The sequence below is a fragment of the Pleurodeles waltl genome, chromosome 8 (genome assembly GCF_031143425.1).
Source record: "Pleurodeles waltl isolate 20211129_DDA chromosome 8, aPleWal1.hap1.20221129, whole genome shotgun sequence".
Lineage (NCBI taxonomy): Eukaryota > Metazoa > Chordata > Amphibia > Caudata > Salamandridae > Pleurodeles > Pleurodeles waltl.
The window spans coordinates 1,404,384,384-1,404,409,146 of NC_090447.1; the positions used below are offsets into that span (position 1 = coordinate 1,404,384,384).

Consider the following 24,763-nt stretch of genomic DNA (forward strand, 5'->3'; position numbering starts at 1 on the left):
TGGTACCCAGAGTTTGTAGTTTGCCCTGGAGGAGACCAAGAAATTAGCCAAAATACAGTGAAAATTTCGTTTTTTTAAAAACAATTGGAAAAAAGGGCTGCTGAAGAAGGCTTGTGGTTATTTCCCTGAAAATGGCATCAACAAAGGGTTTCTGGTGCTAAAATCACCATCTTCCCACCTTTCAGGAACGGGCAGACTTGAATCAGAAAACCACATTTTTCAACACAATTTTGGCATTTTACTGGGACATACCCCATTTTTACTATTTTTGGTGCTTTCAGCCGCCTTCCAGTTAGTGACAGGAATGGGTGTGAAACCAATGCTGGATCCCGGAAAGCTAAACATTTCTGCAAAGTAGACAAAATTCTGAATTCAGCAAGGGGTCATTTGTGTAGATCCTACAAGGTTTTCCTACAGAAAATAACAGCTGAAATAAAAAAATATTGAAAGTGAGCTGCAAAAAACAGCCATTTTTCTCCACGTTTTACTCTGTAACTTTTTCCTGCAATGTCAGATTTTTTTAAAGCAATATACCGTTACATGTGCTGGACTCTTCCGGTTGCGAGGATATATAGGGCTTGTTAGTTCATCAAGATCCCTAGATACCCAGAGCCAATAAATGAGGTGCACCTTGCAATGGGTTTTCATTCTATACCGGGTATACAGCAATTCATTTGCTGAAATATGAAGAGTGAAAAATAGGTATCAAGAAAACCTTTGTATTTCCAGAATGGGCATAAGATAAGGTGTTGAGAAGCAGTGGTTATTTGCACATCTCTGAATTCCGGGGTGCCCATACTAGCATGTGAATTACAGGCCATTTCTCAAATAGACGTCTTTTTTACACACTCTCCTACATTTGGAAGGAAAAAATGTAGAGAAAGACAAGGGGCAATAACACTTGTTTTGCTATTCTGTGTTTCCCCCCCAAGTCTCCCGATAAAAATGGTACCTCACTTGCGTGGGTAGGCCTAATGCTCGCGACAGGAAATACAACATGGACACATCACATTTTTACATTGAAATCTGACGTGTTTTTTGCAAAGTGCCTAGCTGTAGATTTTGGCCTCTAGCTCAGCCGGCACCTAGGGAAACCTAGCAAACCTTGGCATTTTTGAAAACTAGAGACCTAGGGGAATCCAAGATGAGGTGACTTGTGGGGCTCTGACCAGGTTCTGTTACCCAGAATCCTTTACAAACCTCAATTTGGCTAAAAAAAAAACACATTTTCCTCACATTTTGGTGACAGAAAGTTCTGGAATCCGAGAGGAGCGACAAATTTCCTGCCACCCAGCGTTCCCCCAAGTCTCCCGATAAAATTGATACCTCACTTGTGTGGGTAGGCCTAGCGCCCGCGACAGGAAATGCCCCAAACACAACGTGGACACATCCCATTTTTTGACAGAAAACAGAGGTGTTTTTTTTGCTGAGTGCCTACCTGTAAATTTTGGCCTCTAGCCCAGCCGGTACCTAGGGAAACCTACCAAACCTGTGCATTTTTGAAAACTAGAGACCTAGGGGAATCCAAGATGGGGTGACTTGTGGGGCTCTGACCAGGTTCTGTTACCAGGAATCCTTTGCAAACCTCAAAATGTGGCTAAGAAAACACTTTTTCCTCACATTTCGGTAACAGAAAGTTCTGGAATCTGAGAGGAGCCACAAATTTCCTTCCACCCAGTGTTCCCCCAAGTCTCCCGATAAAAATGGTACCTCACATGTGTGGGTAGGCCTGGTGCCCGCAACAGGAATACATCACACAACGGTCAATGTTGGTCCTTACATGGGGCAGCTGTTGACCCTGGGGTGATCCATTCCTGACGCAGGCACTAGGTGTAGGCACTCAAGTGGGGTAGTGTTTTTATCAGGGCAGGTGAGGAATCACTGGGTGGTAGGAATTTTGTGGATCCCAGCATTTTCCTGTAGTTTGTGTGACAGAAATGCGAGAAAAATAGTTTTTATTCAACATTTCAGCTTTGCATGGTATTCTGGGTAAGAAAACTTTGGGGAATCCACACAAGTCACACCTCTGTGGACTCCCCAGAGTGTCTAGTTTCCAGAAATGTTTGGGTTTAGTGTGTTTCTCTATATGGCCGCCAAAGCCAGGACCAAAAATACAGGTGCCTGCCTTACAAAACCAGTTTGTTTTGCGATAGATAATTTTGATGTTTCCACAATACGATTTGGGCGGTGGAATTTGGGGCTGAACTAAATTGGGGAGCTCCCAAGAGAGCACTCTCTCTCTCTCTGCTTGCCGCCGCATTCACCTGCTCTCTGGGTTGGGCTAACCCACTATTACCCCGTTGCACAGACTGCTTGCGAAGGGACAGCAGGACTGTCCTCATCACCTCCCTCATAATTTACTAGAAGAGGAGTTATCGAATGGGACTCCTCCGACTGAAAAAATCTCTCCCAGAGTCTGCGCCATTGTCCTATCCCTCAGATGCTGTCTGTATCTGATGTCTCAGTCTCTGATCCTATGTCAGAGCTGTCCTCTATAACCCGAGTGATGGCAGCAGTCATCCATCAAGATGCCATCTCTGCTATTGGCTAAACTGTTGCTCTAAAACACTAGCCTATGTAGACAGTCACAAAATCGATGGTGTGTGTGAGATATGTGCAACAGTAGATGCCAGCTTACCTGCGCTTTTTCCCTCAATCAGCAGGTTCTTTCAAGACACTCAAAAAACACCTTGTCACATACCATTCATCACAGTCTTTAGCACCTCCTGCGCCCAGTCCAACAATCATTATTGGTGCTCCCACTCCCTCCTCCTCGGATTCCCTCTTTACCACCCAGCAAAAGTGCCCTTCATCTCTCCATAGCCGCCCTCCACCCTGCACATACATTTCATTTGTATTATAGCGCAGGTAATGGCTGACTTTACTAATGTACTCAGCTATTTACATAAAATACAGATTTGCTCTTTGCAGTAGGCATATAAACCTTCTGCGCTTCTTTATGGCACTAAAACTGCCACTAGACAAGTCTGACCCTTTTGTAGCAGAAACATAATCACAATACTTACTTGACTTTTTTATTGCTGCCTAAAAGCTACAGTTGAAATGAGTCAGTTGAAGTATGGCATTGCTTTGAAGACGCAAGCTGCAACTGCAAGACAACTGGTGGCAAATATATATAGATAGCAGTGGCGGCCCGTCCTTTAGGGCGGAGGGGCCACGCCCCCCCACCCCATGAAGAGTGTCTGTCAGGCTGAACAAAGGTCAGCCTGACACACTCTTTATGTTCAGGTCAGGCAGCCAGGAGCAGACATGCGCGATTTGCGCAGACTCCTGGCTGCCTGAGCTGAACTTTGCTGGGCTGAGGAGATCACGACCCTTATGGGCGTGACCTCCTCGGCCCAGCAAAGGTGCCTGCAGGCCCTCCCCTGGGTGACGTGGAAAGCGTCACCCATTGACACTCTCCCTGGGCGCTTCAGGTTTAAGCCCTGAAGTGCCCAGGGCGAGTGTCAATCAGTGACACTTCGTCACAGAGTGGGGTGGGGTCAGCAGTCTCACTGACCCCATCCCACTCTGTGACGAGGCTGGGACTGCTGCCTTCCCTCATTGGCTGACCTAAGGTCAGCCAATGAGGGAAGGCAGCAGTCCCAACCCTCCCGGGACCTGGAGGCTGAAGGTAAGTGTGTGTGTGTGTGTGTGTGTGTTATGTTTTACATTGAATGTTTGGTGCGCGCGTGCATGTTTGAGTGTTATGAGTGTTGTTCATGGATGTGCGTGCGTGTGTGTGAAAGAATGAATGTGTTTGATCTTGTAAAATGAATGTTTGGTGCGTGCGTGCATGTTTGAATGGAATGAGTGTTGTTACTGGATGTGCGTGCGTGTGTGTGTGGAAGAATGAATGTGTGTGAATTTGTAAAATGAATGGTGCGTGCGTGCATGTTTGAATGGAATGAGTGTTGTTAATGGGTGAGCGTGCGTGCGTGCATGTCTGGGTGTGAAAGAATGAGTCTGTGTGTGTGTTTGTGTGTGTGCCCCGCCCGCCCTCCTCCCAAAGCTGCCGGCCGCCACTGATAGATAGATAGATAGATAGATCACTTTTATATGTGGGTCTGGTTTTCCTGGGGGCCGATCGCAGCCCCCAGGGAAACCACACACATATTGACAAAAGTGATTGATTATATATATATATAGATAGATATATAGATATATAGATATATAGATATATAGATATATATATATATATAGATAGATAGATCTATATATCTATCTATATCTATCTTTCCCCCCCCCCCCCCCCCAGGGGACACCTACCTTTTAAAAAAAAAATATATATATATATATATATGCCCCCGCAATACTGTAAATCGCATCTCAAAACATAGTTATCAGTGCCCTTTCTGTGTCCCTGCCATAGATGGAGCTTGATCCACCCACTTCGCCGCTAGCTCTTTAATTATTGTGGTGCCCTCAACCACCAAAAGAGTAAAGTATCCTGCAAGGGTAGGTCTCCCCACATGGTGTAAACAGTGTGGGCTTTGATGGGATCTCTGCATGTTCTTCTCTGTCTACTTGATTTGGGATCAACACTGTGGTAGCGGGAAAACACGGTTTATTTGCTTTCTTGAAAGATGTAGACGCGTTCTAGGCATAAACCTCTTGTGCGAGCATGCTGCCAAATAAATAATGGTTTAGGGAGGCTGCGCTTGCTCACGCTGCATTAAGAGCATTGCTAGTGACTGAAGAATGGGGCATCGCACTTTCTCAGCTCACCCCACAGCTCCTACCGCATCGGGCAGAAATTCACAAGGTTATTAATCTATGTAGATTCAGTAGCGCTGCAAAGTAGTTTGTCAAAACCAGACGCTATACAAAAAAATAGTTTTTTTGGAACTCGCTTGTTTGTAAAAGCTTAAGGTGTCTATAAAAAAAAAGTTATCATTCTATTGGGTATCGACATATTCTCATTTTAAATGTCAGTTCCATGTTTTCCAAAATCATTTCTTTATTGTTTAGATGTCTTCTCGTCACTTTTTTTTTTTTTTTTTTGCAATAACCAGCATGATATTGTGTGGACCTTTTTATTTAACAAAATGCAAATCTGTCAAACAGTCGCTACTGCCTTAATTTTTAACTGTTTCCTATTCACTTTGGCTTACATTCTAAATATGTCCTTCCTGAACTACCTGGGATTTTGCATTATCTGTTTATGTGGCTGTCTACTTTGCAGTTCTGAGGATCTTCTCTACTACGTTGCATTAGTTTGACGTGGTGGTGAAAATAATCTACCAGGAGCATGTAATTGGGTCAACCAAAGAGAGATGGCGTGCATGAGTCTGTGGCAGTTACAAACTTTTCTTTTCCCTACAGTAAGCCACATTAGCAGACAGAAAAACAATCTCCATGTCAATCAGTCCCCTCCTTCCATAGTTTACTGTCCATGTGTACACATCTCTTTATAAACGGCCAACAAATAAGTGTGTGTGTTTTGAGCCTTGATGGGCGTGCAGAGTCCACTTCTCTATCGTTTGTCATCCCATAACACAACCATTTGTATGGGCTTGAAATTAATGTTGTGCTTTTTTTTTAAAGCATGTAGATTAAGTTTGTACCAACAGTATAGTCACTTCTCTTGCTTCCTCTTTTACAAGTCTCAAGCAAACTTGCAATGATTGCAGCATCAATATATAAGCAAATTCAAGAACCTTTAACAGGATTTCAGCAAGGGCAATCCAGACCATCGACTAAAAGATTAAAACTCAAACTTCGATTCACACTGTCTTTAGGCACAGTTGCTTTCGAAGTGGAGCAGAGCTGAATGTTAAAACTGCGAAAACTGTATGGTTTAGAAATAATATGCATGCAAACTTTAACTCTGGTAGCCTCTTTTTAAGTAACCTCTTTGTTTTTTTTATACAAACTGTGTTGTGGTTCAACACATGAGAGTAATTGATAAGCCTTGTAGCGTTGGTTCAAAGTAATCCACGTGATTCTTGATCATAATTAACACTACGGTAAATAGATATTCATTTTTGTGCAAACTTTTTCTCCTCGAATAACTAAGTAGTCAAAGTGCTAGATGAACAAAAGCATATTTATTTGAGCAGCGTTGTATGGTATTTAATATTATTCAGTATTCATAATGCAAAATCAGACTACACCTTGGTGTCTAAATACCTTTGCATCATTTTCTTCTAGCACACCTCCATTGGCAGACTGGGCTGTTCCGCAGTCATCAAGACTGAAGTATCGCCAACTGTTCAATAGCCATGACAAAACTATGAGTGGGCATCTAACAGGTATTTGACTGTTTTTAAAGGCAGTGTTTTTGTGAACTGTGAAGCTTGCTGTCAGTCTGCATTAGACACAAGTATTGCAGCCCTGGCTGGAGCGATAGTCAAATTGTGAAAATGCGACCTGTAGCTGTTCTGGGTGGAAATAATGACTGAGAGAACAAATATGTAAGACTGATTTATAGTACATTACTATCCTATTGTTTTTTATTTTTCCTGACATGACTATGGAGAAGGAACACATTGATCAGTTTCTAGTTGTTGGCGGCACTAATGCAAGATTATCAATTCGTGTGCTTGAAATTCATAGAAATGGCAAAGTGGAGGAGGCTTGGAGTATCTCACCAGAGTTGTTCCCACAGAGGAGTATGACAGATAAGCGAAGGGTTATGATGCTTGGGAGGTTGACGGAATGGGGTTCGGTGGTTTTAAATGTTACCAGTTACCACAGAAAAGAGCTGAGGATCAACCCTATATGTAAAAGGTTTGGCGATCTTGTGCACAGATTTACCAGTCTTTAAAAAAGATTAATTATCTATATAAATGCTAATGCTTTGCTATATATTTCTGAGAGTGTTAAAATCACTAACTTTGAAACGTGTATGGATTACTTTATCAGCATAATCATACAGCAAACACCATTATCTTTGGGGCAGAAAAATCCCACTCATTATCTTTGAAACAAAGCAGATCATTGTCTTTCTGCTGTGATTAGTAAGCTGACACGTAGGTAGCATCTTTTTTTTTTTTAAAGCCGTGTGATGTTAAATGGCATATGGAGAAAAAGGCAACCTAGACATAAGGCGGGGAGAAAGAGGACACAAGCAGACCTATTATGGTACGATCAGCTTGAAGCAGCTCTTTTGTCATTTGATAGCTCCTCATAGTGCCTTGAAGGATCCACAGCAATACCTAGTTCATAAATATTGGATTTATATGCCGTAAAACTTACCATAAGCTAACCATGAGCTTAGTAGAGCTGTTACTGTTGTATGTTGAAAACTGGGGTAGAGTACTTTATTTTCATTCTTACTGCAGTGACGAAAAAGTACCCTGATTTATAGGGCATGTTCATAGTCCTTTTATTCCAGAACTGCTATATAATAAGATCATAAGTAAGCATCATTATACTTCATTTGTATAAAATGAGCCCCAGAATTTGTCAAAAATATCTGCTAGACTTAACGGGTGAGAGCTTTGCTAAAAGTATCCTTGAGAATCTTCAGTCCTATACTTTTGAATCTGCAATTATCCCTTGTAAAATGTCTGGCTTTAAAACCTACTGCTTTCCATTGGGCAAAATTGCTGCTGCACACTATCTTAGAAAGATAAGTAGGGGTAAGAGAATAATCTGTATATGCATCATTTCAGTAGAGTTGACAGACACACTTTGAAAAAATTAGCACTATTAAAAATCATGCCAGGTCTTTTGAAACTGTTCATGGCACTCAACAAGCTGGGATGACTTGCTTATTTTTGTGTGGTGTAGGACTGTCTCTGAAGTTACACACGCAAAATGAGCTAAAGCACTTCTGTTTTTTGAACCCACTCCTCTTCTCCCTATATCTGTATCATCTTCCCAAAATGATTGCTAATTCACCAAGTTTTCAACCGAAGTTTGAGCCCTGGTTGATGCGCCCTTTAATGTATGCAGATGGCATGATCCTATTTGATGTTACACCTAGGACCCTCAACATTGCTTGGATACATTGCAGGCGTATGAACCTTCTGACAGTACATAAAAGTAGGGTAGCGGTTTTCAGAGGTGTAGAATGATATCTTAGTTTTAGGAAGGATCTTCTTCTATGATCTAAGCACTGCACCACTTACAAGCATACAGGCAATAAAGCATTATCCCTGAGAGGGGAGGTGGGGGGCGGGAACGGGATGGCAAGGCTTAGTCTCCCTCTGTAAATTCCTAGGTTGAAGGTACTCTAAAGACCTTGGGCCATATTCACAAAATGCATATTCACAAACCATCAACTGTAAATCTCCACCTTTCCTATCTTTTCTATGGAGATATCCTCAAACATGCACGTTTACTACTTACTAGCAAATGTTGAAGGGACTAGGAGGTGGTCTGGAAAAGGGGCATACTTAGTAATAAATGGGAAGGAAGGGGTTTAGGGACAAACATGCACCCACTCACTAAAGAGACTGCTATTCACAAAGTGCATTTCTAAAGTTACTGTAGCCAAAAAACAGTAGTAAATGACTTTAGCTCAGAGTTGGAGTAAGTCCAGAACCACACTGCCCACCGCTGATACAGCAGCACTCATCCACATAAAATAATGGAGATAGGGCCTTAAAATAAAACCACATGGGAAATAATGTTAAATTAAGTAAATTAAAAAAGTCACACATAACTAAATATAATGTAATATAAAGATATTTACCTGAAAATATAACAAGTTTATTATCTAATTACAAAATATGTTAACGTTTTTGAATTTATGAATTAATGTAACACAAATCTTATTAAACTATATTTGTATTAAATCTAATATATCACTTTTCATAATTTAATGTTTATTAAAAAGTTGTATTTTGTTTTTACTATAGGTGGGAATTTATTTTTTAACGCAGTCTTCAGAAAAATAATTTAATAATTTGAGTCAAAATTGGGTTAATAGTATTGTATTGTATTGTAGCTTTTCTTGTTCTACATTTAAAATATATAAAATGAATGTGCATTACTATTTAACATAAAAGTATTTGTAATAATTTTTAAAACCTAAATTAACGTTTTTATATTTCTCTGAACTTTACCATAGGGAGACTACACACACTTAGTGGAGATCTTCCTATTTTAAAGAATAGGGAAAATAAAAATAAAAACTGTTTAATAAACTTTCAATTCAATTAGTGAAAATATTCTTATATTACATATGATTGTGAGCTAGTTTTAAATGTTTGACATTTTTAGAAGATATAAAATGCTACAGCACTCAATGAAAGTTTGAATTAAATCTTTAACCCCTTCTGTGCCGAGGACGTAGTGGTTACGTCCTTCGGCACAGTGCTGCTGTGCCGAGGACGTAACCACTACGTCCTCGGCACACAGCCCAGAGGGAGCGCTCTCGCTCCCTCTGTGTGCTTCCCCTCACCCCCCCCCCCCCCAAGTCAGGGATGGAAGGAGAAGCCCTTCCCCTTCCACCCCCGACTCCCCCCCAACCCCCTTGTGACGTCAGCTGGCGAGCGCGCGCTGATTTGTCACAGGGTCTCCGATTGAAAGAGAAATGCTCAGCAAATTTATTTTAGGCCATTTCTGCCCCCCCGGGGGCAGATCGGCCTATTGTTATTAGGCCGATCTGCCCCCCAGGGGGGGCAGAAACCTCTAGGTGCCAGGGCAATTTTTTTTTTTGTATTTTTTTTTTTGTTTGTTTGTTTTTTCAGAGATGGGGAGCGACCCATTAGGCAAGGGTCGCTCCCCTGGGGGGCAAATTGTATTTAGACCATTTGGGGGCAGATTGGCCGATTTTAGGTCAATCTGCCCCCAAGGGGCAGAAACCACTAGGCACCGGGATTTATTTTTTGGCGCCAATGTCATGCAGGGGGAGCGACCCCGTAGGCAAGGGTCGCTCCGGGGGGGTGGGGGATTTATTTCAGGACATTTCTGCCCCCCCCCGGGGCCGGCTGAGCTAGAGGCCAAAATGCACAGGTAGGCACTGTTTTCTATGAAAAAATGTGATGTGTCCACGTTGTGTTTTGGGCCATTTCCTGTCGCGGGCGCTAGGCCAACCCACACAAGTGAGGTATCATTTTTATTGGGAGACTTGGGGGAACGGTGGGTGGAAGGAAATTTTTGGCTCCTCTCAGATTCCAGAACTTTCTGTCACCGAAATGTGAGGAAAACGTGATTTTTTTTGCCACATTTTGAGGTTTGCAAAGGATTCTGGGTAACAGAACCTGGTCAGAGCCCCACAAGTCACCCCATCTTGGATTCCCCTAGGTCTCTACTTTTCAAAAATGCACAGGTTTGGTAGGTTTCCCTAGGTGGCGGCTGAGCTAGAGGCCAAAATCTACAGGTAGGCACTTTGCAAAAAACACCTCTGTTTTCTTTCAAAAAATGTGATGTGTCCACGTTGCGTATTGGGGCATTTCATGTCGCGGGCGCTAGGCCTCCCCACACAAGTGAGGTATCATTTTTATCGGGAGACTTGGGGGAACATAGATTAGCAAAACAAGTGTTATTGCCCCTTGTCTTTCTCTACATTTTTTCCTTCCAAATATAAGAGAGTGTGTAAAAAAGACATCTATTTGAGAAATGGCCTGTAATTCACATGCTAGTATGGTCACCCCGGAATTCAGAGATGTGCAAATAACCACTGCTTCTCAACACCTTATCCTGTGCCCTTTTTGGAAATACAAAGGCTTTCTTGATAGCTATTTTTCACTCTTTATATTTCAGCAAATGAATTGCTGTATACCCGGTATAGAGTGAAAACGCACTGCATGGGGGTGCAGCTCATTTATTGGCTCTGGGTACCTAGGGTTCTTGATGAACCTACAAGCTCTATATATCCCCGCAATCAGAGGAGTCCAGCAGACGTAACGGTATATTGCTTTCGAAAATCTGACATTGCAGGAAAAAGTTACAGAGTAAAACGTTGAGAAAAAGTGGGTTTTTTTCACCTCAATTTCAATATTTTTCTTTTTCAGTTGTTATTGTCTGTAGGAAACCCTTGTAGGATCTACACAAATGACCCCTTGCTGAATTCAGAATTTTGTCTACTTTTCAGAAATGTTTAGGTTTCTGGGATCCAGCATTGGTTTCACGCCCATTTCTGTCACTGACTGGAAGGAGGCTGAACGCACAATTTTTTTTAAAAATGGGGTATGTCCCAGTAAAATGCCGAATTTGTGTTGAAAAATTGGGTTTTCTGATTCAAGTCTGCCTGTTCCTGAAAGCTGGGAAGCTGGTGATTTTAGCACCGCAAACCCTTTGTTGATGCCATTTTCAGGGAAAAAACCACAAGCCTTCTTCTGCAGCCACTTTTTCCCATTGTTTTGAAAAACTCTGGGTACCATCCCAAGGATGTTGGAAAAAAAAGGACGCAAATTTGGCGTGGATAGCTTATGTGGACAAAAAGTTATGAGGGCCTAAGCGCGAACGGCCCCAAATAGCCAACAAAAGGCTCGCCACAGGAGGGGGAAAAGGCCTGGCAGCGAAGGGGTTAAAAGTTTTAAATATACCAACTTAAATGATTTTTATGAAATTTAAATTAAAAATAAATTCCAACCTAAAATTAGGAAATATTTTTATTATGCATTCCTAATTATTAAAAGTGATGTATGCAATTCAACACTTTGGAGTATTTTTTACCCTCCGTTTTTGTGAATAGCTCAAAGTATTAGTTACTCAGTAGTGTAAGAGTAAATTAAACATGAAAATCACTCACAAGTGTAAGTTATCTTTGCAAATACTCCCTCCCTTATTTCCATGTTTTAGGTTAAGATCTTTGCTATGCTGCTATATGCAATTGAGTATGTACCTCACACATCATCCAAAGTGAAGGGAAAAATCTTTTGTAGATTTGGCATGAACCTTTCTATTCACGTCAGCACTCTAAGGTTGGAGTCGGTTATGATGATTTCTTTGCTTTAGCCAGAGTGATTCGGGGGGGCAGTCGACTGCTACTTGTTACAGAGGGCTCCTGTTGTAAGCTTTTGATGCAAGGTTTGTTTGAGAGGAAGGGGAGACACAGTTTCCTCCTTTTACAACTCACTTATGCAATGCAACTCTGTGGTTTATCAATTAACTGTATGTCTGTTGAACTGGTATTTTCTTCAGCTAATTAAATCTCATAGAGATATAGTGCGCTGAGTGGGATTCGATCAGGATAGGGACATAGGGACCACTGTCTCAAATTATGTGGATACAGAAGAACAGTGGAACTGGCCACAGTTAATGAATGCAGCTGTAGTCAGAATTTCTTCTTGAGCACAGCTTTCAAAGAATAGTTTTCCTTTTGAGATTCCATGGGCTCCAGCCAAATGCGAGCAAGTTTGGTACCACTTTATGAAATTAATTTGCCTCTTTTGTGTGAGCGGTACTAGGGATTTTATTTATGCTCCTTTTATCCGTTAAGCCTGAAAAACGTAGCGCAGGACTGTTTTACATCACTTGTTTTGAAAATACAGTGTAATATGGTCCAGCGAGGCTTTGTCTTTTTACAAGCACCTAGAAATGGGCAGGTTACACAGTGAATAGTTACATGGATGAATTTGAATCTCTCTGGAGAAATGAAGAAATACATTGCTAGAGAAATTATTCGGTGCTATTCACTTTGAGGACCATTCATTTTTTGATGAAGATTTTCTTTTACGATGTGAAAGGAAATGCCTCCTTGGCATGGTTGCCCCCTGACTTTTTGCCTTTGCTGATGCTATGTTTACAATTGAAAGTGTGCTGAGGCCTGCTAACCAGGCCCCAGCACCAGTGTTCTTTCCCTAACCTGTACTTTTGTATCCACAATTGGCAGACCCTGGCATCCAGATAAGTCCCTTGTAACTGGTACTTCTAGTACCAAGGGCCCTGATGCCAAGGAAGGTCTCTAAGGGCTGCAGCATGTCTTATGCCACCCTGGAGACCTCTCACTCAGCACAGACACACTGCTTACCAGCTTGTGTGTGCTAGTGAGAACAAAACGAGTAAGTCGACATGGCACTCCCCTCAGGGTGCCATGCCAGCCTCTCACTGCCTATGCAAGTATAGGTCAGCCACCCCTCTAGCAGGCCTTACAGCCCTAAGGCAGGGTGCACTATACCATAGGTGAGGGTACCAGTGCATGAGCATGGTACCCCTACAGTGTCTAAACAAAACCTTAGACATTGTAAGTGCAGGGTAGCCATAAGAGTATATGGTCTGGGAGTCTGTTTTGCACGAACTCCACAGCACCATAATGGCTACACTGAAAACTGAGAAGTTTGGTATCAAACTTCTCAGCACAATAAATGCACACTGATGCCAGTGTACATTTTATTGCAAAATACACCCCAGAGGGCACCTTAGAGGTGCCCCCTGAAACTTAACCGACTGTCTGTGTAGGCTGACTAGTTCCAGCAGCCTGCCACACTAGAGACATGTTGCTGGCCCCATGGGGAGAGTGCCTTTGTCACTCTGAGGCCAGTAACAAAGCCTGCACTGGGTGGAGATGCTAACACCTCCCCCAGGCAGGAGCTGTAACACCTGGCGGTGAGCCTCAAAGGCTCACCCCTTTGTCACAGCACCGCAGGACACTCCAGCTAGTGGAGTTGCCCGCCCCCTCCGGCCCCGGCCCCCACTTTTGGCGGCAAGGCCGGAGAAAATAATGAGAATAACAAGGAGGAGTCACTGGCCAGTCAGGACAGCCCCTAAGGTGTCCTGAGCTGAGGTGACTCTAACTTTTAGAAATCCTCCATCTTGCAGATGGAGGATTCCCCCAATAGGGTTAGGATTGTGACCCCCTCCCCTTGGGAGGAGGCACAAAGAGGGTGTACCCACCCTCAGGGCTAGTAGCCATTGGCTACTAACCCCCCAGACCTAAACACGCCCTTAAATTTAGTATTTAAGGGCTACCCTGAACCCTAGAAAATTAGATTCCTGCAACAACAAGAAGAAGGACTGCCTAGCTGAAACCCCTGCAGAGGAAGACCAGAAGACAACAACTGCCTTGGCTCCAGAAACTCACCGGCCTGTCTCCTGCCTTCCAAAGAACTCTGCTCCAGCGACGCCTTCCAAAGGGACCAGCGACCTCTGAATCCTCTGAGGACTGCCCTGCTTCGACGACGACAAGAAACTCCCGCGGACAGCGGACCTGCTCCAAAAAGACTGCAACTTTACCCAAAGAAGCAGCTTTAAAGAACCCTGCAATCTCCCCGCAAGAAGCGTGAGACTTGCAACACTGCACCCGGCGACCCCGACTCGGCTGGTGGAGAACCAACACCTCAGGGAGGACCCCCGGACTACTCTACGACTGTGAGTACCAAAACCTGTGCCCCCTGAGCCCCCACAGCGCCGCCTGCAGAGGTAATCCCGAGGCTTCCCCTGACCGCGACTCTCTGAAACCTAAGTCCCGACGCCTGGAAAAGACCTGGAAAAGACCCTGCACCCGCAGCCCCCAGGACCTGAAGGACCGGACTTTCACTGCAGAAGTGACCCCCAGGAGTCCCTCTCCCTTGCCCAAGTGGAGGTTTCCCCGAGGAAGCCCCCCCTTGCCTGCCTGCAGCGCTGAAGAGATCCCTTGATCTCTCATTGACTTCCATTGCGAACCCGACACTTGTTCTAACACTGCACCCGGCCGCCCCCGCGCCACAGAGCCAACTTCCTACATTGGTGGATCAGCGGTGGGGTACAAGACTTTGCATTTGCTGGACTACTCAGCCAATACCTGATCACACGACAAATTCCAAAATTGTCATTAGAAATTGATTTTTGCAATTTGAAAAGTTTTCTAAATTCTTAAAAGTCCTGCTAGGGCCTTGTGTTAGTCCCTGTTAGCATTTCTTTTAGAGTTTAAAAGTTTGTTAAAAGTTTGAATCAGATTCTAGAACCAGTTTAGTTTCTTAAAAAGTATTCCAACTTTTAGAAGCATAATGTCTAGCACAGATGTGAATGTGGTGGAACTCGACACCACACCTTACCTCCATCTACAGATGAGAGAGCTAAGGTCACTCTGTAAACTAAAGAAAATAACAATGGGCTCCAAACCTACCAAAGTACAGCTCCAGGAGCTGTTGGCAGAGTTTGAAAAAGCCAACCCCTCTGAGGATGGCAACACAGAGGATGAAGATAGTGACTTGGAGGGAAATTCCCCCCCTCCAGTCCTACTTAGGGAGAACAGGGCTTCTCAAGCCCTGACTCCACAAATAATAGTCAGAGATGCAGGTTCCCTCACAGGAGGGACCAACAACTCTGAAATCACTGAGGATAACTCCAGTGAAGAGGACATCCAGTTAGCCAGGATGGCCAAAAGATTGGCTTTGGAAAGACGGATCCTAGCCATAGAAAGGGAAAGACAAGAGATGGGCCTAGGACCCATCAATGGTGGCAGCAACATAAATAGGGTCAGAGATTCTCCTGACATGTTGAAAATCCCTAAAGGGATTGTAACTAAATATGAAGATGGTGATGACATCACCAAATGGTTCACAGCTTTTGAGAGGGCTTGTGTAACCAGAAAAGTGAACAGATCTCACTGGGGTGCTCTCCTTTGGGAAATGTTCACAGGAAAGTGTAGGGATAGACTCCTCACACTCTCTGGAAAAGATGCAGAATCTTATGACCTCATGAAGGGTACCCTGATTGAGGGCTTTGGATTCTCCACTGAGGAGTATAGGATTAGATTCAGGGGGGCTCAAAAATCCTCGAGCCAGACCTGGGTTGACTTTGTAGACTACTCAGTAAAAACACTAGATGGTTGGATTCAAGGCAGTGGTGTAAGTAATTATGATGGGCTGTACAATTTATTTGTGAAAGAACACCTGTTAAGTAATTGTTTCAATGATAAACTGCATCAGCATCTTGTAGACCTAGGACCAATTTCTCCCCAAGAATTGGGAAAGAAGGCGGACCATTGGGTCAAGACAAGGGTGTCCAAAACTTCCACAGGGGGTGACCAAAAGAAAGGGGTCACAAAACCTCCCCAGGGGAAAGGTGGTGAGACAGCCAAAAATAAAAATAGTAAAGAGTCTTCTACAGGCCCCCAAAAACCTGCACAGGAGGGTGGGCCCAGAGCCTCTTCACAAAACAATCCTGGGTACAAGGGTAAAAACTTTGATCCCAAAAAGGCCTGGTGTCGTAGCTGTAATCAGCCTGGACACCAAACTGGAGACAAGGCCTGTCCCAAGAAAGGTTCCACTCCAAACTCCAATCCAGGTAACACTGGAATGGCTAGTCTCCAAGTGGGATCAACAGTGTGCCCAGAGCAAATCGGGGTCCACACTGAAGCTACTCTAGTCACTGAGGGTGGGGTGGATTTAGCCACACTAGCTGCCTGGCCGCCTAACATGCAAAAATACAGGCAGCAGCTCTTTATTAATGGGACAAGTGTAGAGGGCCTGAGGGATACAGGTGCCAGTGTCACCATGGTGACAGAGAAACTGGTTTCCCCTGGCCAATACCTGACTGGAAAAACCTATACAGTCACCAACGCTGACAATCAGACTAAAGCACATCCCATGGCAATGGTAACTTTAGAATGGGGAGGGGTCAATGGCCTGAAACAGGTGGTGGTCTCCTCAAACATCCCAGTAGACTGTCTGCTTGGAAATGACCTGGAGTCCTCAGCATGGGCTGAGGTAGAACTAAAAACCCATGCAGCCATGCTGGGTATCCCTGAACTGGTGTGTGTAAAAACAAGAGCACAATGCAAGGCACAGGGTGAAAAAGTAGAGCTGGAGTCTGGAAGAAAGGCCCAGCCTACCAAGAGAAAAGGAAAGTCAGTTGGGAAACCAACTGCAACACAGTCAGAAAAAGAGAACCTCTCTTCTCAGGAAGAAGTTCTGCCCTCTGAGGAAACTGAGCCTTTGGAGCTTGAACCTTATCAGGTTGAGCTCTTAGGCCCAGGGGGACCCTCAAGGGAGGAGCTGTGTAAGGGACAAGAAACCTGTCCCTCTCTTGAAGGCCTTAGGCAGCAAGCTGCTGAAGAGTCCAAGGGCAAGAAAAATGGAACACATAGGGTCTATTGGGAAGATGGACTCCTGTACACTGAGGCCAGAGACCCCAAACCTGGTGCCACTAGGAGAGTGGTAGTGCCTCAGTCGTTCAGAGAGTTTATTCTGACCTTAGCCCATGATATTCCCCTTGCTGGGCATTTGGGACAAACCAAGACGTGGGAGAGGTTAGTCAACCACTTCTACTGGCCCAATATGTCCCACAAGGTTAAGGAGTTTTGCCTCTCCTGCCCCACCTGTCAAGCCAGTGGTAAGACAGGTGGGCATCCAAAGGCCCCCCTCATTCCACTTCCAGTGGTGGGGGTCCCCTTTGAAAGAGTGGGTGTGGACATAGTTGGTCCACTAGAACCTCCCACAGCCTCAGGAAATGTGTATATCCTAGTAGTAGTGGATCATGCTACTAGGTATCCTGAAGCTATTCCCCTTAGGTCAACTACTGCCCCTGCAGTAGCCAAGGCCCTCATTGGTATCTTTACCAGAGTGGGTTTCCCTAAGGAGGTGGTGTCTGACAGAGGTACCAACTTCATGTCAGCATACCTAAAACACATGTGGAATGAGTGTGGGGTGACTTACAAATTCACTACACCATACCATCCACAAACTAATGGCTTAGTTGAGAGATTCAACAAGACATTAAAAGGCATGATCATGGGGCTCCCAGAAAAGCTCAAAAGGAGATGGGATGTCCTCTTGCCATGTCTGCTTTTCGCTTACAGAGAGGTGCCACAGAAGGGAGTAGGATTCTCACCCTTTGAACTTCTGTTTGGTCACCCTGTAAGGGGACCACTTGCTCTTGTTAAAGAAGGCTGGGAGAGACCTCTTCATGAGCCTAAACAGGACATAGTGGACTATGTACTTGGCCTTCGCTCTAGAATGGCAGAGTACATGGAAAAGGCAAGCAAAAACCTTGAGGCCAGCCAACAGCTCCAGAAGTTTTGGTATGACCAAAAGGCTGCAATGGTTGAGTTCCAACCAGGGCAGAAAGTCTGGGTTCTGGAGCCTGTGGCTCCCAGGGCACTTCAGGACAAATGGAGTGGCCCTTACCCAGTGCTCGAAAGGAAGAGTCAGGTCACCTACCTGGTGGACCTGGGCACAAGCAGGAGCCCCAAGAGGGTGATCCATGTGAACCGCCTTAAGCTCTTCCATGACAGGGCTGATGTAAATCTGTTGATGGTAACAGATGAGGATCAGGAGGCAGAGAGTGAACCTCTCCCTGATCTTCTGTCATCAGACCCAAAAGATGGCTCAGTAGATGGAGTGATCTACTCAGACACCCTCTCTGGCCAACAGCAAGCTGATTGTAGGAGAGTCCTACAACAGTTTCCTGAACTCTTCTCCCTAACCCCTGGTCAGACACACCTGTGTACCCATGATGTGGACACAGGAGACAGCATGCCTGTCAAAAACAAAATTTTCAGACAGTCTGACCATGTTAAGGAAAGCATCAAGGTGGAAGTCCACAAGATGCTGGAATTGGGAGTAATTGAGCGCTCTGACAGCCCCTGGGCTAGCCCAGTGGTCTTAGTCCCCAAACCTCACACCAAAGATGGAAAGAAAGAGATGAGGTTTTGTGTGGACTACAGAGGGCTCAACTCTGTCACCAAGACAGACGCCCATCCAATTCCTAGAGCTGATGAGCTCATAGACAAATTAGGTGCTGCCAAATTCTTAAGTCCTTTTGACTTAACAGCAGGGTACTGGCAAATAAAAATGGCACCTGGAGCAAAAGAGAAAACCGCATTCTCCACACCTGATGGGCATTATCAGTTTACTGTTATGCCCTTTGGTTTAAAGAATGCCCCTGCCACCTTCCAAAGGTTGGTGAATCAAGTCCTTGCTGGTTTGGAGTCCTTTAGCACAGCTTATCTTGATGATATTGCTGTCTTTAGCTCCACCTGGCAGGATCACCTGGTCCACCTGAAGAAGGTTTTGAAGGCTCTGCAATCTGCAGGCCTCTCTATCAAGGCATCCAAATGCCAGATAGGGCAGGGAACTGTGGTTTACTTGGGCCACCTTGTAGGTGGAGGCCAAGTTCAGCCACTCCAACCCAAGATCCAGACTATTCTGGACTGGGTAGCTCCAAAAACCCAGACTCAAGTCAGGGCATTCCTTGGCTTGACTGGGTATTACAGGAGGTTTGTGAAGGGATATGGATCCATTGTGACAGCCCTCACTGAACTCACCTCCAAGAAAATGCCCAAGAAAGTGAACTGGACTGTAGAATGCCAACAGGCCTTTGACACCCTGAAACAAGCAATGTGCTCAGCACCAGTTCTAAAAGCTCCAGATTATTCTAAGCAGTTCATTGTGCAGACAGATGCCTCTGAACATGGGATAGGGGCAGTTTTGTCCCAAACAAATGATGATGGCCTTGACCAGCCTGTTGCTTTCATTAGCAGGAAGTTACTCCCCAGGGAGCAGCGTTGGAGTGCCATTGAGAGGGACGCCTTTGCTGTGGTTTGGTCCCTGAAGAAGCTGAGACCATACCTCTTTGGGACTCACTTCCTAGTTCAAACTGACCACAGACCTCTCAAATGGCTGATGCAAATGAAAGGTGAAAATCCAAAACTGTTGAGGTGGTCCATCTCCCTACAGGGAATGGACTTTATAGTGGAACACAGACCTGGGACTGCCCATGCCAATGCAGATGGCCTTTCCAGGTTCTTCCACTTAGAAAATGAAGACTCTCTTGGGAAAGGTTAGTCTCATCCTCTTTCGTTTGGGGGGGGGGGGGGGTTGTGTAAGGAAATGCCTCCTTGGCATGGTTGCCCCCTGACTTTTTGCCTTTGCTGATGCTATGTTTACAATTGAAAGTGTGCTGAGGCCTGCTAACCAGGCCCCAGCACCAGTGTTCTTTCCCTAACCTGTACTTTTGTATCCACAATTGGCAGACCCTGGCATCCAGATAAGTCCCTTGTAACTGGTACTTCTAGTACCAAGGGCCCTGATGCCAAGGAAGGTCTCTAAGGGCTGCAGCATGTCTTATGCCACCCTGGAGACCTCTCACTCAGCACAGACACACTGCTTGCCAGCTTGTGTGTGCTAGTGAGAACAAAACGAGTAAGTCGACATGGCACTCCCCTCAGGGTGCCATGCCAGCCTCTCACTGCCTATGCAAGTATAGGTCAGCCACCCCTCTAGCAGGCCTTACAGCCCTAAGGCAGGGTGCACTATACCATAGGTGAGGGTACCAGTGCATGAGCATGGTACCCCTACAGTGTCTAAACAAAACCTTAGACATGTAAGTGCAGGGTAGCCATAAGAGTATATGGTCTGGGAGTCTGTTTTGCACGAACTCCACAGCACCATAATGGCTACACTGAAAACTGAGAAGTTTGGTATCAAACTTCTCAGCACAATAAATGCACACTGATGCCAGTGTACATTTTATTGCAAAATACACCCCAGAGGGCACCTTAGAGGTGCCCCCTGAAACTTAACCGACTGTCTGTGTAGGCTGACTAGTTCCAGCAGCCTGCCACACTAGAGACATGTTGCTGGCCCCATGGGGAGAGTGCCTTTGTCACTCTGAGGCCAGTAACAAAGCCTGCACTGGGTGGAGATGCTAACACCTCCCCCAGGCAGGAGCTGTAACACCTGGCGGTGAGCCTCCAAGGCTCACCCCTTTGTCACAGCACCGCAGGACACTCCAGCTAGTGGAGTTGCCCGCCCCCTCTGGCCCCGGCCCCCACTTTTGGCGGCAAGGCCGGAGAAAATAATGAGAATAACAAGGAGGAGTCACTGGCCAGTCAGGACAGCCCCTAAGGTGTCCTGAGCTGAGGTGACTCTAACTTTTAGAAATCCTCCATCTTGCAGATGGAGGATTCCCCCAATAAGGTTAGGATTGTGACCCCCTCCCCTTGGGAGGAGGCACAAAGAGGGTGTACCCACCCTCAGGGCTAGTAGCCATTGGCTACTAACCCCCCAGACCTAAACACGCCCTTAAATTTAGTATTTAAGGGCTACCCTGAACCCTAGAAAATTAGATTCCTGCAACAACAAGAAGAAGGACTGCCTAGCTGAAACCCCTGCAGAGGAAGACCAGAAGACAACAACTGTCTTGGCTCCAGAAACTCACCGGCCTGTCTCCTGCCTTCCAAAGAACTCTGCTCCAGCGACGCCTTCCAAAGGGACCAGCGACCTCTGAATCCTCTGAGGACTGCCCTGCTTCGACGACGACAAGAAACTCCCGAGGACAGCGGACCTGCTCCAAAAAGACTGCAACTTTACCCAAAGAAGCAGCTTTAAAGAACCCTGCAATCTCCCCGCAAGAAGCGTGAGACTTGCAACACTGCACCCGGCGACCCCGACTCGGCTGGTGGAGAACCAACACCTCAGGGAGGACCCCCGGACTACTCTACGACTGTGAGTACCAAAACCTGTCCCCCCTGAGCCCCCACAGCGCCGCCTGCAGAGGGAATCCCGAGGCTTCCCCTGACCGCGACTCTCTGAAACCTAAGTCCCGACGCCTGGAAAAGACCCTGCACCCGCAGCCCCCAGGACCTGAAGGACCGGACTTTCACTGCAGAAGTGACCCCCAGGAGTCCCTCTCCCTTGCCCAAGTGGAGGTTTCCCTGAGGAAGTCCCCCCTTGCCTGCCTGCAGCGCTGAAGAGATCCCTTGATCTCTCATTGACTTCCATTGCGAACCCGACGCTTGTTCTAACACTGCACCCGGCCGCCCCCGCGCCGCTGAGGGTGAAATTTCTGTGTGGGCTTGTTTCCCCCCCGGTGCCCTACAAAACCCCCCTGGTCTGCCATCCGAAGACGCGGGTACTTACCTGCTGGCAGACTGGAACCGGGGCACCCCCTTCTCTCCATTGAAGTCTATGCGTTTTGGGCACCACTTTGAACTCTGCACCTGACCGGCCCTGAGCTGCTGGTGTGGGAACTTTGGGGTTGCTCTGAACCCCCAACGGTGGGCTACCTTGGACCAAGAACTGAACCCTGTAAGTGTCTTACTTACCTGGTAAAACTAACAAAAACTTACCTCCCCCAGGAACTGTGAAAATTGCACTAAGTGTCCACTTTTGAAATAGCTATTTGTGAATAACTTGAAATGATTCAAAGTTCCTAATGTACTTACCTGCAATACCTTTCAAACAAGATATTACATGTTAAATTTGAACCTGTGGTTCTTAAAATAAACTAAGAAAAGATATTTTTCTATACAAAACCTATTGGCTGGATTTGTCTCTGAGTGTGTGTACCTCATTTATTGTCTATGTGTATGTACAACAAATGCTTAACACTACTCCTTGGATAAGCCTACTGCTCGACCACACTACCACACTACCACAAAATAGAGCATTAGTATTATCTATTTTTACCACTATTTTACCTCTAAGGGGAACCCTTGGACTCTGTGCATGCTATTCCTTACTTTGAAATAGCACATACAGAGCCAACTTCCTACACGATGTTTTCTACGTATTTGCTGTTAAGTTAAAAGGAAATTGGCATCTGTTTGTGTTATTTTGTTAACTACAAAACATTTAAAAACTTTTATCTGTAAGTGGAAATGTGCTAGACACCCCTGTCTGAGATTTTAGGATTGGCTTATTAAGCAAGCAGAACAGTTATGCAGTTTTCAGAATATATGGTGCTTTATTTTTCCTTTTACTTCTAAAACACGATTTTATTATTTTTCATTGGAGGTCCTCAAGCTAGAACTATCCTTATGCAATCAAGTTTACCTCAGGGTCAGCTGGCAACAATATGGTAAGAATGTCTTTTTTCATGGATGCATTTTGTCTAACTGCTTTTTAAGTATATTGTTTTTTTGGCATTTCACATTGAAATACCATTCATCATTTGATCTTTAGAGTATAAACTTGTTTAGTCATAATTTACATTATATGTTTTGCTGGTGGCCAGAATTTACACCAGTGAAAGGCACATGTCTGATTTATGAATCCATTTAAATCATCACTATTCAGCATGTGTTTCTGAAGGGACAGATTCATTTCATATGGCTCTGTACTTTATTTATTTAGATTGTGTGAAAAAATGTCTATTTATATGGATATCCTAAAACTGTTCCTTGGATACAGCTCATCTTGAACTGTTTTTCAAAGCTAGGATTTCACAGAAAAAGTCCTTCACTATCAGTTACTTTCACAAATTCTCAGTGCTCAGAGAGTGGACTTCATTGGTAGGAAATCTAGCTTCCCTAAACAAATCAAGTCAAAAGGATATTACTTTCACTGTATCTCATTACTAGTTTTGATTGAAAATAAAACATATCTGTAGAGCTAGACAGAATTGCACATATCCAACGCTTACAACATCTACACCTCAATTTATCTGTATATCACCATTTTAAGCACAAAGGAGTTGGTAGTAAGCAATAAGAATCGCATCAATTATACCAAAATAGATAATCTTTTAACTTATCAAGCCCTGATAAGTCCTTAATGAGTCTACTGAAGGTCGAGGAAGGGATCCCCGCCTAGGGGGTAAGGGAAGTGGACCGGCTAGAATTGGGGTGGGTGTGGAGGAAGCTTTGTGGATAGGGGTCAGAGAAACCCATGCCAAGTAGCAGGATTCCACCTAGGAAAGTTTCATATAGGTCTGCAGTCGCTCCTGCACCCTGTTTTGTAGCCCAGTGTAATCTGTTGATGATCACAATTTCCATGAATGTTGTGTGTGGTTGTAGCCATGTGAGATTATGGTGGTCTCATGTGCGGTTTGACCTCTATCTGTTTTAAGAAATTGTCCCAGTGTTCGAATCTGGTTCCCAAGCACCTAACCACTCCAGGGTCAGATATCGCATCCACCTCTGCTACCACCCACTTGTGCAGATCTTAGCGATTCTCAGAGTGCCGGGGCTGTTACTGCCTTACAGGTTATTGCTATGCACCGCTTGGCCAACACCAGTGCTGTGAAAGATTAATCTAATTGTGTGTTTAGTTTTCTTGGTATGTTTTGCTACCAGCGGTACACATTGTTCCTGATATCTGGAAATCTGTTTCCCTGATAGATCTGATAGACTTCCCAGCACCTCCTCCCAACATTTCTTGATTTTCAGGCAGGACCCTCATCATGAGTATAAAATCTGCTTCAGTGGCTGGACATCTGGGGCAGTTCCATAATGTCCCAGGGTTGCATTTGCCGACTATGCTTGGACGCAGGCATGTGTGGTGTATGATTTTAAATTGCGTGTATTGCAGTCAGGAATTTGAAGAAACTTAAAAACCTTCTCTCCACCCCAGATGCTAGGCAGCAACTCACAGCTCAGCTGGTCCTCCCACCAGTCCCTCAATCTCTCTAGCTGCGACCCTTCTTGTTGCACCAGAGCTGTAAAAACGCATGTATTAGTACCCTGTAACAGAAGGATAGAGATGACTCAGGACGTTTTTAAAGGAGTGTAAGTTTATTGTAAATACCTCAAATTAAATTTTGATGGGGCTCAACAGTTGTTAAATCGGGTCTTTCCCGTCTGTGTCAAAAGAGCACATTTATATGAATGATTCCAGCTGGGCAAATAACTTATTGACGGAAGCTTGAGCTCATATACAAATAAAACATCAAAAATACAATTATACAAAGCAGGTAGGAATCAGCTCAGGGAGACTTGCACAGTGCATTCCTTGAACCAAACATTTATAAGAAAGACCTCAATAAATCAACTTCCTAATATCAAACAGCTACAAAAAATCTAATAAAAAAGGCAAGAACCACATGGTGTTTTAGATTCGCCGTACATACTGTTTTGGATTTATTTTGTGCAGGTGTGATCAGGTGTTGGCCTTATTCCCTCAGACCCTAAGCCCTGATTAGGGTCTTGCGGACCTCTAGGCCTTTGACGACCGAAATTTCAACATTCCCTCCTCAGTGTGACACAACATTGAAAATTAAG

At 44.8% G+C, this 24,763-nt stretch overlaps 1 protein-coding gene across 3 annotated transcripts in view; it reads left to right on the forward strand.

Annotated features, from left to right (window-relative positions):
* The window catches only part of ITSN1 (intersectin 1), a 1,130,286-nt gene that overhangs the window by 235,271 nt on the left and 870,252 nt on the right, over nt 1-24,763 (forward strand). For all 3 annotated transcript variants that reach the window (XM_069202488.1, XM_069202489.1, XM_069202490.1), the window contains exons 8-9: nt 6,154-6,254; nt 22,560-22,623. In XM_069202488.1, coding sequence (XP_069058589.1) covers nt 6,154-6,254; nt 22,560-22,623 — 165 coding nt within the window. The remainder of the gene's footprint in view (nt 1-6,153; nt 6,255-22,559; nt 22,624-24,763) is intronic.